The 13,431-nt window shown below is 38.6% G+C and overlaps 1 protein-coding gene across 1 annotated transcript; it reads left to right on the plus strand.

The window, feature by feature from the left end:
- Nucleotides 1-5,238: 5,238 nt before the first annotated feature.
- On the plus strand, nt 5,239-12,636 carry prep (prolyl endopeptidase). The gene is made up of 14 exons (XM_004083459.5): nt 5,239-5,466; nt 5,723-5,797; nt 6,630-6,763; nt 6,885-7,015; nt 7,102-7,311; nt 7,407-7,528; nt 7,607-7,712; nt 8,133-8,324; nt 8,437-8,634; nt 9,600-9,703; nt 10,728-10,959; nt 11,061-11,192; nt 11,273-11,429; nt 11,808-12,636. Exons 1-14 carry the CDS (start codon nt 5,338-5,340, stop codon nt 12,100-12,102), a joined length of 2,217 nt encoding a protein of 738 aa, XP_004083507.1. The 5' UTR covers nt 5,239-5,337; the 3' UTR covers nt 12,103-12,636.
- Nucleotides 12,637-13,431: the final 795 nt, after the last annotated feature.

Here is a 13,431-nt window from a genome sequence, read left to right on the forward strand (position 1 = left end):
CAAGTCAAGAGTTATTATGGTGGATTCAGGTCAGGGAGGAATGTTGAACCCTACAACAGATGTTGTTTTTAAACCTGACCAAACCACCCACACAGATGAGAGGAAAAAGAGTTTCAGTGCATTCATTAAATTGATTTAAGGGCCTAAATCTGCATCGAAACTCTGATTAAGACAATCATTGAGAAAAACTCATTTGCTGAAACATTGTGGCTGCAAAGTGTCACCAGTATAATGTGCTGAGAAGTGGGCTAAATGTGGTTGACCATTGATTTCATCACATGCAAAAGAGAAAAAAACATCCCTTTTGGGCATTTAAAGGGCTTCCTTTTTCCCACGCATGCTTTTGTCAAATCCAGTTCATTCGACTCTCAACCATCTCAGCTTATGATGATGATTGAGAAGGAAACAAAGAAGTAACTGTCACGACTGCATACTACATAATCTATGAGTTGTTTTACACAATTTCCTTAGATCTGAAGTGATTTTTGAACTAAAAAAATTCCATTAGACCCAAGAAACCTGTCTGCAAAAAATGCTTCTTTCTTTCATTGTTTTGTCTTCCTCCTGATTACGAAGCCAGACAGTTATAATGACCAACAGGAGGATCCGGAAAGGATGCACACAAATTTGTGCAGATAGCAGCTTGTGCAAACAGACAGTCCCTTAAGTGCCTCTGCAAATCGTTAAAAATCCGTGCAAAAATAACACGAAGGCCTTCCTGTATCTCTGGCTGCTGGTCTCAGTCATGGCTCTCAGATTCCTGTCATAATTCTGCGTACTTGCCGTGCAAACAGGCTTGGAAATGATCTGACCTGTCACCTGATAGGGTTTCCCCTAACTCTCCTTCTCTCACATAGATACACATAGTTTATTTCCAAAATAAAGACAGACAGGTAGGCCCTGGATGACTTTTGAACCCATGGATACGTATTCTCATGCACCTATTTCTTTATTGTGTGTGTGTTCTAAACTGGCGCCATTCCCTGAGGTTACTGTAATTGATAGTGTCACGGAGCTCACCTTGACAGTTGTTTAATTATTAAAAGACAGAACTGGAGGTAGTTTTATTCATGAGGAAATCATCCTGAAATAAATATTTTTCAGCAAAGGAAGTGAAAAATGTATGAAAGGAGTCAATCCTTTCCACACTGGTTCACTGTGAAGTATTTTTTCACATTTTTGGACATTTTTAAATGGCACAGAAGTTGAAAACTGGCCAACCTAAGCTTTCAGATGAGCAGCAGGAAGTTTGTGCCTTGAATTCGGTAAGCTGATTTCTATCATTCCAACGTTACTCATAAACATAACAATAACCACCAAGCATGCCTTTCTATAATCCTCATGCGGATTTTATGCTTCAGTTAAACGTTCTTTTGCTTCAAGAGAGCTATGACTAGCATCCTTCGTAAAATGCGGAAATTTACTGCCAGTTGGTGACAACATCACTGACACTCGAAGGAGCCGCTGTGTCTGTCTGTTCATCTCCTTCAGTGCCAGAGACTCATTCACGCTCCCCCCTCAGGACCAGTCAGACAGCCCTGTCCTCCACCTGTCTCTGCTGTCACCCCCTCCCAGTTATTAACAGGGTCCCGGTGCCCCTTTGTAAGTGCACATGTCAACTTCAAAATTACAGGGCGCACTTGCACATGTTTGTTTTGCATTTTTAAAGGGTAATATGTGTCTGCACGCAAACTAAATGTCCATTTTCCCTCCTGCTCACTCGTCCTCCCAGAAAACAAAGCAGGCAAGCTTCAAAGAGACACGATGACGGGCGAGAGCTGCCAAGCAGTGCTGCGTAATGACTAAGAGGAAATAATAAAGTAATTTTCCTGCTGAAGTAAATGTTAAATCCCCTTTCCAAACGTAACTGACATGAGATAGTCCATGTTGATGGCATCTCTGTAAAAATATAATTTGGGCATGTCTGAATCTTTCGGTTTAAAGAGAGCACTGACAAGTTTGACAAGAAGGAAGGGGGTGTGAATTGACCAAAAGACAAAGGTCTATTTTCAGACAGTGACGTCAGCTTTATTCTCTAACGCCATGACTTAGAGGACTGTAAATATGACATAGTGCTTGCACAAGTAATCAAAGACACTCGACACACGATCTTCTTCTTTTTTCTAATCACCCTTTTATCTCTGGTCTTTCAACAAGTTGACTTTGGGTAACTGGAGCACTCTGTGTCTTTTCAACACGATCAGCACAAACAATGAGAAACTCCTGTTCCCCCCCAGGGTGACTGACTGTGTCTCATTGTGGCCTTTATTCCTGTTTTTTCTACTCAATGAAATCAGGCCTTTGTGTCTGAATAGACACTGACAGAACCTTGTTAGTTAGTGCACCGCTGCCTCAAAGTGGAGTGACGCTGTCTGTGGTTGAAAACTGAACCTGTTTTCACAGCTCAGATTTATAATGGCTGTTTTGTAAAGGAGGACTGAAAAAAAAGGGCACCGTCGCATGGATTTAGCATTTCCTATCATTTGTTGCAGCCACCCCATCCATCTTGCATGTGTGGTGTAATTTCCCCACCTGGATCTGCAATAACATCCTGTTGTCTGAGGACATCTGAGGGTTCAGGTTAGACTGCCCCGCTGTTGTCCAGACCCAAGCTAATGATAGCCAGGCAGGAAGCGGCCCCGTGCTATCTCTGTGTTTAACAGCATCTTAATTATTGCTGTGTGTAGTGTCTCTGAACTCCTATTATTTGCTTCAACTCACAAAGACTCAAGCGAACATGTCATCCTGTGTTTTGATTGCCACTTTTATGACACACGAAGAACCAAAAAATAAACTTGAAAAAGTTCAAACTTCACAAAAAAATGGACATTGATATACGAAATGATGTCATTGGACTAAATAAAAATTAAATGAAGCCGGTTAAAGTTGAACACAAACGGCTTTAGGTCACACTTTTTTTTTTACGACACGTGTTGACTAGCTTCAGTATCTTAGAATGAAACTCTGAAACTAACAGCTCAATGGAGAAAAAGGAAGTCACATTTCATCTGTCTGCTGGTGTGCAGACGCCTGACTTTCAGTGTTGCCTCATTCTTTGAAAATATTCTGTGCACATATATTTTTTTCATGTTGCAGCTTAGAGTCATTGTCAAGAAGGAAATGCCTCCAGGTTGAAAACGGTTAATGTACAACTGGCAATAAGAAAAGAGTTTTTGTTTTATTATGTGTAACTACGTTTTAGGAAACATGTTTAAGCTTGTTTTTCTGGGTCTAAAACTGTTCGAGTTATGTAACTCAAAATGAATGCCCAGATTCAACACTTAAAAAGTCTAATTCTATTTATTTACTAATTAATAAAAAATCTATTGTTCATTTTGTGCTGCCAGTGGTTGCTGTCAACATAAATGATCAATTTATGGTAATTTTGCACATAAAAGGGGCCAGAGTCTGGGTTATTCTACATTTTAAATTGACCTACATGCATGGGGAGGAACTGTAATTAAGTTATTTAAGTAACCTGGAAAATTAGGAGGCTGACTGACAAAGCAGAACTCCACAGTTGGAAAATCCCGTGAGCTAAACACATAACATTTAATAACAGCTTTTTTTGGTTTGATAATTTTAGAAAAGTAGGCCAAGAAGAATCAAAATGACCCAAAAATGTGATTAAAATCATAATAAACTTGCACACAATGAGTATTTTTCCCTGCGAGTATCATCTCTGTGAGTGTGGGCCAACGTGTGAAAAGCTTTTGTGCAAATGTAAAAGAGACTGCTGATTGATCAAAAACTCGTGTCACTGAAGCTTTGTGATTTAAAACTGGTTTAACTGGTGACATGAATCTAGAGGTAGTCCAGGTATGAGACAGATCAACGGCTTGCTTTCTGCGTAACTATTTTATGAGGCGGAAAACAAAAAGAAACAAAAGTCCACTGCTTCACAGGAACCGGTCAGAGTGAGGCCATGAAGATTTTTTTGACAGAGATAACCTTGTAGTAAAGCACAACAGGTGGTCGTCCTTTTTTGTCCTTTGGAACGGAGGCAGGTGCTTCCGACGGTTGGGGGGGCAGATCACTTTTGGCCCAGGACAATGCAGCAAAACAAAGGAAAAAGGAGGTGCAATTCATACACCGACATGGCCAGAGCATTCCAGCTCTGTGTCAAATACAGGAAAGCAGGACAGCTCTATGATCAGAAGGTCCACAGTGAAACACGTTCCTTGGAACTGTCATGGGGGGGGGGGGGGGGGGGTCGCTTATCAGTTTGACTTTCTTTTCCATTTTGCAGGAAAAAGTAACCAGAAGGAGACTTCTGTTGTTTATCAAAGAATTATTTTAGGGTCAAGGGGACAGGAAAACATTGAGACCCTGAATAACCCTCAGTATACAAACTTGAGATCCACAAATCTTCTTTTTTGTTATTTATTTTGTGATGCACAAAAAGGGGGGGCATCTTTTTGAGTGCAGTGAATTAAAACCGGCTTGCATGATCAAAGGTTTTGAGTAATTTCCTAATTTTTCCGAAACATTTTTGAAATCAGAGAATAATAGGGAAAAAATGAATTAATAAATACTATTGCTATTTAAAATTTGTTGTGCAGCCATCCACTTGTTTTCCTGACGTTTGCGTGGCATTGCATCGGTCTCGGAAGTCCCTTCATATAATTTAACTGTCTGATTGGCAGAGGTATGCTAGCAATGCATTTCATTTCAGAATGAGCCATTCAGCCTTCTGCAGAAATTAGATCTGCATTGCCATTGGATGATACACAAAAGCTTCAAATCCGAAATGAAACAGCCATGAAAATGGTCATTATAACTTGCCATAGGTTAACTCATCATTAAGGAAGGGCTTTGAAAAGTTACTAGATAGTTCAGAAAATGTAGATTTTATGAAATACCAAAAATGAAATACCTGAAATTTATTTTAGCCTGTCTTTGATTAAGCATTGTGTTAGAAGACACGTTTTTTAGATTGTTTACGGATTTTATTTTGGTTCTAAGTTTTGCCTGGAAACATCAAGAAGCTCCCAGGGGTACACAAAACCTCATTTGACTACTCTAGTGATTTGATGGGGCTCCTTAGAGACCAACAATAATGACCAGATAATCATTAACTAAACAACATTAACTATGTCTGGAGATGGTAAAGATATATTATTTGTAAATGTTAAACAAAGAAAGGTACAATTTCTTTTAAATGTACACCTTTCAACAAAGCGGAGATTCTCAATGATTGCATTACCACGCTTTGCCAAAAGAGGGCGCTGTTAGAAATGTCTTACCCACAAAACAACAAACGCGCTTATCCTTCCGTGTGCTTTGTTGTTTATGAGTGAGCTGGCCATTTCCTCTGACAGAAGCTCCAACAAGTGAATGATTTACAGGATAATTTCAAAAGCCCTTCTAAATACACCGAATCTTCTATATATTTTACGCCATTCCAGAAAGCTAACCTCAAAAATGGCTTTCCAGTATCCGCAGGCTTACCGTGACGAAGCAGTAGTAAGTGATGTGACTCCGCAGCTAGCATAGCATGCTAGGTAGCCGGGAGTGTTTTCATTCATTGAGTTAAAGCGGTTTCTTTGTTAGCATGCTTGTTAATTTAGCAAAGGATAGCAAGTCGACATGTTTTATTGTAATTTGTGTTTCATTACTTATCATTTAACATTTCTGCGTACTGTCTGACTAACTCGATCGACTAGAATATGCTAACTAACTAATTATTTTGACTAAACCTGCTTTGCTTTATTTGTCTTAGGTGGATACCTACCATGGCTCGAAGATACCGGATCCATACAGCTGGTTGGAGGACCCGGATAGTGAAAAAACCCAGGTAACCCTCTAAGATTATTTGTTATTATCTTAATGCAAATGTATTTAGTTTAAATATGGGGGGGTTAAGACTCACTAGGTGGTTACAATTACTTCTTACAAATAATCATGATCACTCATTTACAAACAACATCTATCAACAATGCAAAAGCCAGAGTAAAACCAAAGTAAAACAGAGAGTGAAAGACAAAATTATATCTAAATAAAAAAGCCTTGACCTGATTTTAAAAACACTCTGTAAAGGAGAATGTTCCAAATATTGCTAGGAGCAAAATCTGAAAGCCAAGGTCTCTGGTTTTATTATAGCGGGTTTTGCTGGCACATGAAAAATATTTTAAAAATTGAATATTTTCCACAAATTATTACTATTATTGTCATTTTTTGTATTATTTGGTAGATTCTTGTTTTGTCTGTTTAATAATAATAATAAAAACAATCAACTTTATTTATATAGCACTTTTTGAAATCCAGATTACAAAGTGCTGTACAATTGTTTGCTGTACAGCTGTTTGTTTTTCTTCCATTTTTCTAAAGTTGAAGACTTCACAACCCTCTCAAAAACATTTTTTTACCCTTTTAAAAAAAAAGACAGATAAAAATTACCACTGCTCCCTCTTTAATAATGTTCTCATCCCTTTTCACAATTAGTTTAATGATTCTATAGTTGTTTTAGTGCTTTTATATTATTTCTGTAAGTTTTTTGCAGTAAAAAGGGGAACTGCATGTGTGTTGTCACATTTTAAGTCATCTTTCTTCTGTACCTTTATATTTTTCGAAAACTGCAACAGTAATTATGGCATGGTAATATCGTTTTGTTGTGATTTATCCACCAGGCCTTCGTCAATGCTCAGAACCAGCTGACTTTGCCCTTTTTAGAGGGTTGTGAGGTGCGAGACCTCTTTAAGGAGCGCATGACTGAACTGTATGACTATCCCAAGTATAGCTGTCCTTTCAAACGGGGAAACAGGTGAGAACTTCTTTTATGCCAAGTTTTCATTTCTTCATCGTTCCACTATAAAGAATTACCGGTACATTTCTGTGAATCCTGTGTGATCATTCTAAAATTGTGCTCTGGTTTTGTACGGTAGGTACTTTCACTTCTACAACACAGGTCTTCAGAATCAGAGTGTGATGTATGTTCAGGAGAGTCTAGAGGCAGAACCCACAGTCTTCTTAGATCCAAACACATTTTCTGATGATGGGACTGTAGCTCTGCGAGGTACAAACCCACTTTCCTTTAAATTTAATTACTAGAATTACAGCAACAATTTAAACATTTTTAGATTTTTTTTTGATTATTCCAAGGCTATGCATTCTCTGAGGATGGCGAATATCTAGCGTATGGCACCAGTGCCAGCGGATCCGACTGGGTGGAGATGCGCTTTCTACGTGTTGATGGTGCCCTTCCTCTGGAGGACCACCTGGAGCGGGTCAAGTTTAGCTGCATGTCCTGGACTCATGATGGGAAGGGTCTTTTCTACAACTCCTACCCTGACCAGGAGGGGAAAAGTGACGGTATGTCAGCTTATTGGTCAGACAAATATGAGTCGGCTTATTAACCAAAGGTTGGCCAATTTAAATTGATCATTCTAATGTCTGGCTGTTTTCAGGCACTGAGACTTCCACAAACATTCACCAGAAGCTGTACTATCATCTTTTGGGGACGCCACAGTCTGAGGACATCTTGTGTGCCGAGTTTCCCGACCACCCCAAATGGATGAGTGGTGCAGAGGTATACCGAAACTAAAATTCAACCAATCCCAATAAGGGGCAATCTGGAAATTTGAAATACATTTCTGTATTTTCGCAGGTATCAGATGATGGGCGCTACGTCCTGCTCTCCATCAGAGAGGGCTGTGATCCCGTTAACAGGTTATGGTATTGTGACCTCCAAAAGTCTCCTGAGGGTATTACAGGTACATTTACATTCAAATTTGTGCTTTTAATTAAAGCTAAGCTTGAAAATAGATGTATCAAATTAAAAATAAAAATATAAGATCTGATGTTGATTTATGAAATAAATAATGGCAAAAAGAATTCACGCAAAACCTGATGAACTTTCCTGTTTTTGAATCTGAATTCATAATTTTAATGATAAGTGTTGCCTTTAAGTCAGTTAGTTTTTTTTATAACTAAAATAAAATATTTTGGAGTGAAACCTGGCCATTTGATCAATAATATTTCAAATCCCAGCATCAGGAGTCAGAATGTAAAACTGTGAATTGAACTCAAATCAAATTGGACGTTGGTTAAAGATGTTTAGCCCATATTTGTAACTGTAAACCTATTATTTCTGTATGTCCTCGATACTCAAAACCAGTCTGGTGTCTTCTCAGGGCTTTTGCCATGGGTCAAGTTAATCGACAACTTTGACGCAGAGTACGAATATGTGACCAATGAAGGCACTTTGTTCACTTTCAAAACCAACCTGGACGCCCCGCGTTACCGACTCATCAACATCAACTTTGACTCTCCTGAGCAAACCAACTGGAAGGAGCTCGTCCCTCAGCACGACAAAGACGTCATTGGTGAGCTGGTGGAATACTCGTGTGACCTGGACTACCAAAATAGTAGCATCATTATGCTGCTTCCAGATCCATATTTAAATTCTTCTGCCCCCTTTTCCTGTCGTCCCTGCAGTGTTTGCCACATGTACATACTCCAGCTTTCTGTTCGTGTGTTTCCTCCACGATGTCAAGAACATGTTGAAGATGTACCGCCTGAGCTCAGGGGAGGAGCTGAGGACCTTTCCTCTTGATGTTGGCTCCATTGTGGGTTTTACAGGACGAAAAATAGATTCTGAGATCTTCTACTATTTTACATCTTTTCTGTCTCCAGGTACTAAACTGCAAATATTCTCTTTCATTGAAGAGCAGTTGAATAGTTGAAAACAGCATTTTTTATTCTTTTCTGATTTCTGATTCTTATATTTTGAAAATACTCTGTCTTTTTCTTTTAATAATAATAATTGATACTTTTTTTATCCCACAATGGGGAAATTCTTCTCGGCATTTTGACCCATCCCCTGCGGGGAGCGGTGGGCTGCAGGCTGGCCGCGCTCGGGGGGGCGACAGCTTGGCTGGGGAGGGTGGGGATCGATCCGCCAACCCTTCGGTTGTTGGACGACCTGCTCCACCGCCTGAGCTAACCTGCCGTCCAATATTTAATCTTAATTAGACGAAATGTTTTAGGCTTTATAGTATTCAGGACCATGGACAGCACAACATGCTGATGTGATTATTACCTATTATTAGGAGCAAAGAAACATTGATCTTACCTCAAAGTCTGCTACAGTCCACAGAAAAATGCCATTCCACCCAAGCTATACACAAAAACTTTAAAGCTGCAAAAGCTGACAGCCTTTTGTTGACCTTTGAGTGTGTAGATGTATTAATTTCTAGAGAAGCAGCAAAATATGTCGATAGGGGTCAGGTTTGTTGTTGTTGTTTTGTTGTTACTAGACAAAATGATTTTGCTTTTCACTTAAGAGCTATCTGTGAGTTGCCTGGGAAACTTTAGTGATTTATGAAGTTAAGCTTCCAAACAGAGGAAAAAGTTCATTTTTATAAATCTTTTTTTTCATAAATCTTTTAAAGCCTGACAAATTCAATCTTTTGGATAATGTGATGTTCTCACTTCCAAAATAGTGGTATTTATTTATTGGCTTTTGTTTGAGATTTTAAAACTAAAAGTTTAAAAGAAAAAGATGGAATTAAAACTAAATTAAACTAAATTAAAACTTTTAAAAAGATAAGATTATTGAAACACAACTTATGAAATGCTTTCCTTTTTCTGTATTTTAGCTATCATATACCACTGTGACCTAACAAAGGATCCGCTGCAGCCTCGAGTATTCAGAGAGGTTACCGTCAAAGGATTCAACCCATCCGACTACCAGACCACCCAGGTAAGGATTGCAGCTATGATACTTCTTCTGAAACCTTCATCAAGAATGAAAACGTTACACTGTTACAGTTATTGAATATTCAAACTAAGCACTGGATTATGATTTTATATACGAATGTGACTTGGAAAGTTAAAAGTAAGAAATCAGATTCTCCAGGGGTCAATGTTTAGACTGTAGGGTATGTATATATAATTTTTTTTTTCTGTTTTCATTTATTGCTTCTACAACAGAATCGTCCTTTTATTAATGGAGTTTAGCTTTTCAGCAAAAGCTCTATTCACTTAAAAATAAATAAATAATTGCATACAGAAATGTTCAACAGAAAAGTTTCTATATCCTTTACCTGCATGAACTTTTTCTTAGAAATGGATTTAGTTTTCAATGTAAACTTCTCATCAAATGATGGTTTTGGTCATAAAAGTTGTGAGCTTATTGTAATGTAAAATTCCATTTCCATGTATTTTTAAAGTTTAGGAAACTTTAGGAAAAATTTCCTTTTTTCCCTAAATTATCTCAGTCAAGATGGTTTTAATCGTAATTTAGCATTTACATGATAACATTAAGACTCCCTTCATTTTTTTTTTTTTACTTTGTCATGTGCAACCTAGTCAGAGAAAGTAGGATGTGGATCCACAAAACTGCTGAACCATTTCCTTTTTACAAAGTAATGCTCAACCACAAAAGAGCAAGATGTGAGGAAAAAGCTTATCTCATACCCTGATTAACAGAAGCTGTTTTAACTTTTTAGAGATAATTCTCTTCATGGTCTTGTTGGCTTTAACAAACAATGCTCTCTGAGTGTGTATTCGAAGACTTCCTGGTAAAAAAAAAAAGAGTTAAATTAAAATATATATATATATCTATATATATAGATATAGATAGATCTAGATATATCTATATCTATAGATATAGATATAGATATAGATATAGATATAGATATATATATATGTATTTGTCCTCCTTGGCTGTTCTCTGCCACAAAGATGTATATTTTTCTGAACTCTGCCTTCTGTGTTTTGCTCAGATCTTCTATCCTTCCAAGGACGGCACTCAAATCCCGATGTTTATTGTTCACAAGAAGGGAATCAAATTGGACGGCTCCCATCCGGGTTTTTTGTACGGCTACGGTGGCTTTAACATCTCCATCACACCCAGCTACAGCGTCTCCCGCCTCATCTTTGTCCGACATCTGGGGGGAGTTCTGGCAGTGGCCAACATCCGAGGGGGAGGAGAGTACGGGGAGACCTGGCATAAAGGTCTCAATCCTTTAGGATTTTGAATTGAAACATGTGAAACCAGTTTTTAGTGTTGCTGCAGCTAAAGCCCTTCACATTAATACTTTGCTTTTCTTTTTTAGCTGGTATGCTTGCAAACAAGCAGAATTGCTTCACCGACTTCCAATGTGCAGCTGAATATCTCATAAAGGAGGGCTACACGTCTCCATCCAAGCTGACTATAAATGGAGGCTCTAACGGTGGCCTTCTCGTTGGTATGGATGGTTTGGCAGATGAATAGGGATTGTTAAATAGTTCCAGTCGTTGACTGTGTGGCGTGATGCTCTCCCCTCAGCGGCCTGTGTCAATCAGCGACCTGAACTGTTTGGTTGTGCCGTAGCTCAGGTCGGCGTCATGGACATGCTGAAGTTCCACAAGTTCACCATCGGCCACGCTTGGACCACAGACTTCGGCTGCTCTGAAAACAAACAGCAGTTCGATTGGCTCATCAAGTACGTGCTCTCCAGACCGCATGGCGCTCTTAGAATATAAAATTCATGGGTGTACAAGTCAGCTGCCAGAGTTATTGATTTCATGTCCAGTTTATTTCCTACGTCCTATAACAAAGAAAAACAAATGTCATTAAAACCTAGCAAAAAAAATCTTGGTTTTTAAGCTCATGTCCAGAGAAGAGCATGACAAAACCTCAGATGATTTTTTTTATTATGTTAGAGCTAACTATTTGCTAATAATATTCTCTTTAACTTGAACTTTTCCATAAAATTAGTTACCGGTAATTAAAATTGAGGAGATGCAGACTAACAGTTCCCTTATAGCTAACATTTTTTAGTGTTTTTTTTTCCTCATTTCTTGCTGCCTCTCTTTTCCAGATACTCTCCACTGCATAACATCCGTGTCCCAGAAGGCAGCGGGGTCCAGTACCCTGCCGTTCTGCTGCTCACAGGAGATCACGATGACCGGGTGGTGCCTCTCCACTCCCTTAAATACATCGCCACCCTGCAGCACATTGTGGGCCGCAACCCCAAGCAGACAAATCCCCTGTTCATCCTCGTGGACACGAAGTCGGGTCACGGTGCCGGCAAACCCACCAGCAAAGTCATCCAGGAGGTGGCTGACACGTACGCCTTCATCGCTCGCTGTCTGAACATCTCCTGGGTCAAATAACCTTTTTTTTTTTGTGCTGTTTTTGTTTGTTTCATCCCAAACATTGACATATTTGTAAAAGTATAACTGCTGCCATTACTACACCATTTTTTTCTTTGTTTACTTTTGTCTTTTTAGCCCATCAGTATCTAAACGAAACTATAAAATCACGCAGTTTAAAAAAAGATGCACCGTATTTGTAGTTTTAACATAGGAGCTGCCTTTCTGATTGAGCCATTACTCACGAGGTTTGATCGGTGAAAGGTTAAAGGGTTGTTCCAGCATCTTCTGCAGGCTCCAACTGAACACATTATTTATTATGTACATCGATGTTAAACAATGTTGACATGTAGAATTCTGACAGACAGTATTGCAATGAGTGTGGACGTGATAAAAAAAGAAAGCATTTCATGAATGCATGGAGGGCTTTTGGGAGTGTGATATCAGTCCTTAATGTTTCAGAGTTATGATTTCTACCTCTTGACTTGTGCTTACTGTTTACCTCCTAAAGGGAAACTGAACGAAAAGCCACAATAAATAACTTTTTAAAGAAAAGAATTTCTTCATTCCTAAAGGCAGAATCGGAAAACTTGAATTAAACCAACAATATATGGCTGACTGGGTTTTAAAATACAATATTGGGATATATTTTAAAATATTTTTTTTATATTTGGTTTACACAATCAGGAATTAGTAAACATTTATTGATTGGATAAATACTGACAAAACAAATCATGTTAACAGATTTATTTGAGCCTTTTTTGCATTGATAGCTAACTTATGTGAAGTGTTTCTTAAAGGAATTATACGAACAATGTAAATTTATTTTATTTTGTGGTGCTCGGTGGATCAATTTTTAGTTTATTTTCACACGTATTTAAAATGTTTGTGAACTCTTATTACATGTGGGTCTTTCGTGGAGTATCACATCCATTCAGTTACTGTAAAGCCCGACTTTTTCTTTGTTCCTTGAACGTCCCATTGGACTCTGCTTGGATCCACCTCCCACTTTGAATCCTCGGACCCGCAAATGTTTGACTGCAGGGGGGACAGAAAAGTGGGGAGCACCAATGTGCGCATGAACACGTACGCACAGGTGAGGCGCATGCGTGTCAACGGTAGGTGGCGCTTGGCAGCTAGAGAGATCTGCAACAGCAGTGTCCTTATCTTCCACATAATCCATGCAGTTCCTCTTCATTTCATCCTTTGAACAAGCTGTAAATTTTTAAGCGCAAAAATATATTTTTGAATTTTGGAAAACTAATTTGGAAATTTGAGGGTTTTTTTGTCCAAACTACATATTAAACATCAAACATGTAAAATGTTTAACTTTCATTTAGTATTTATACA

The sequence above is a fragment of the Oryzias latipes genome, chromosome 24 (genome assembly GCF_053564925.1).
Source record: "Oryzias latipes strain Hd-rR chromosome 24, Olatipes_Hd-rR_3.1".
Classification (NCBI taxonomy): domain Eukaryota; kingdom Metazoa; phylum Chordata; class Actinopteri; order Beloniformes; family Adrianichthyidae; genus Oryzias; species Oryzias latipes.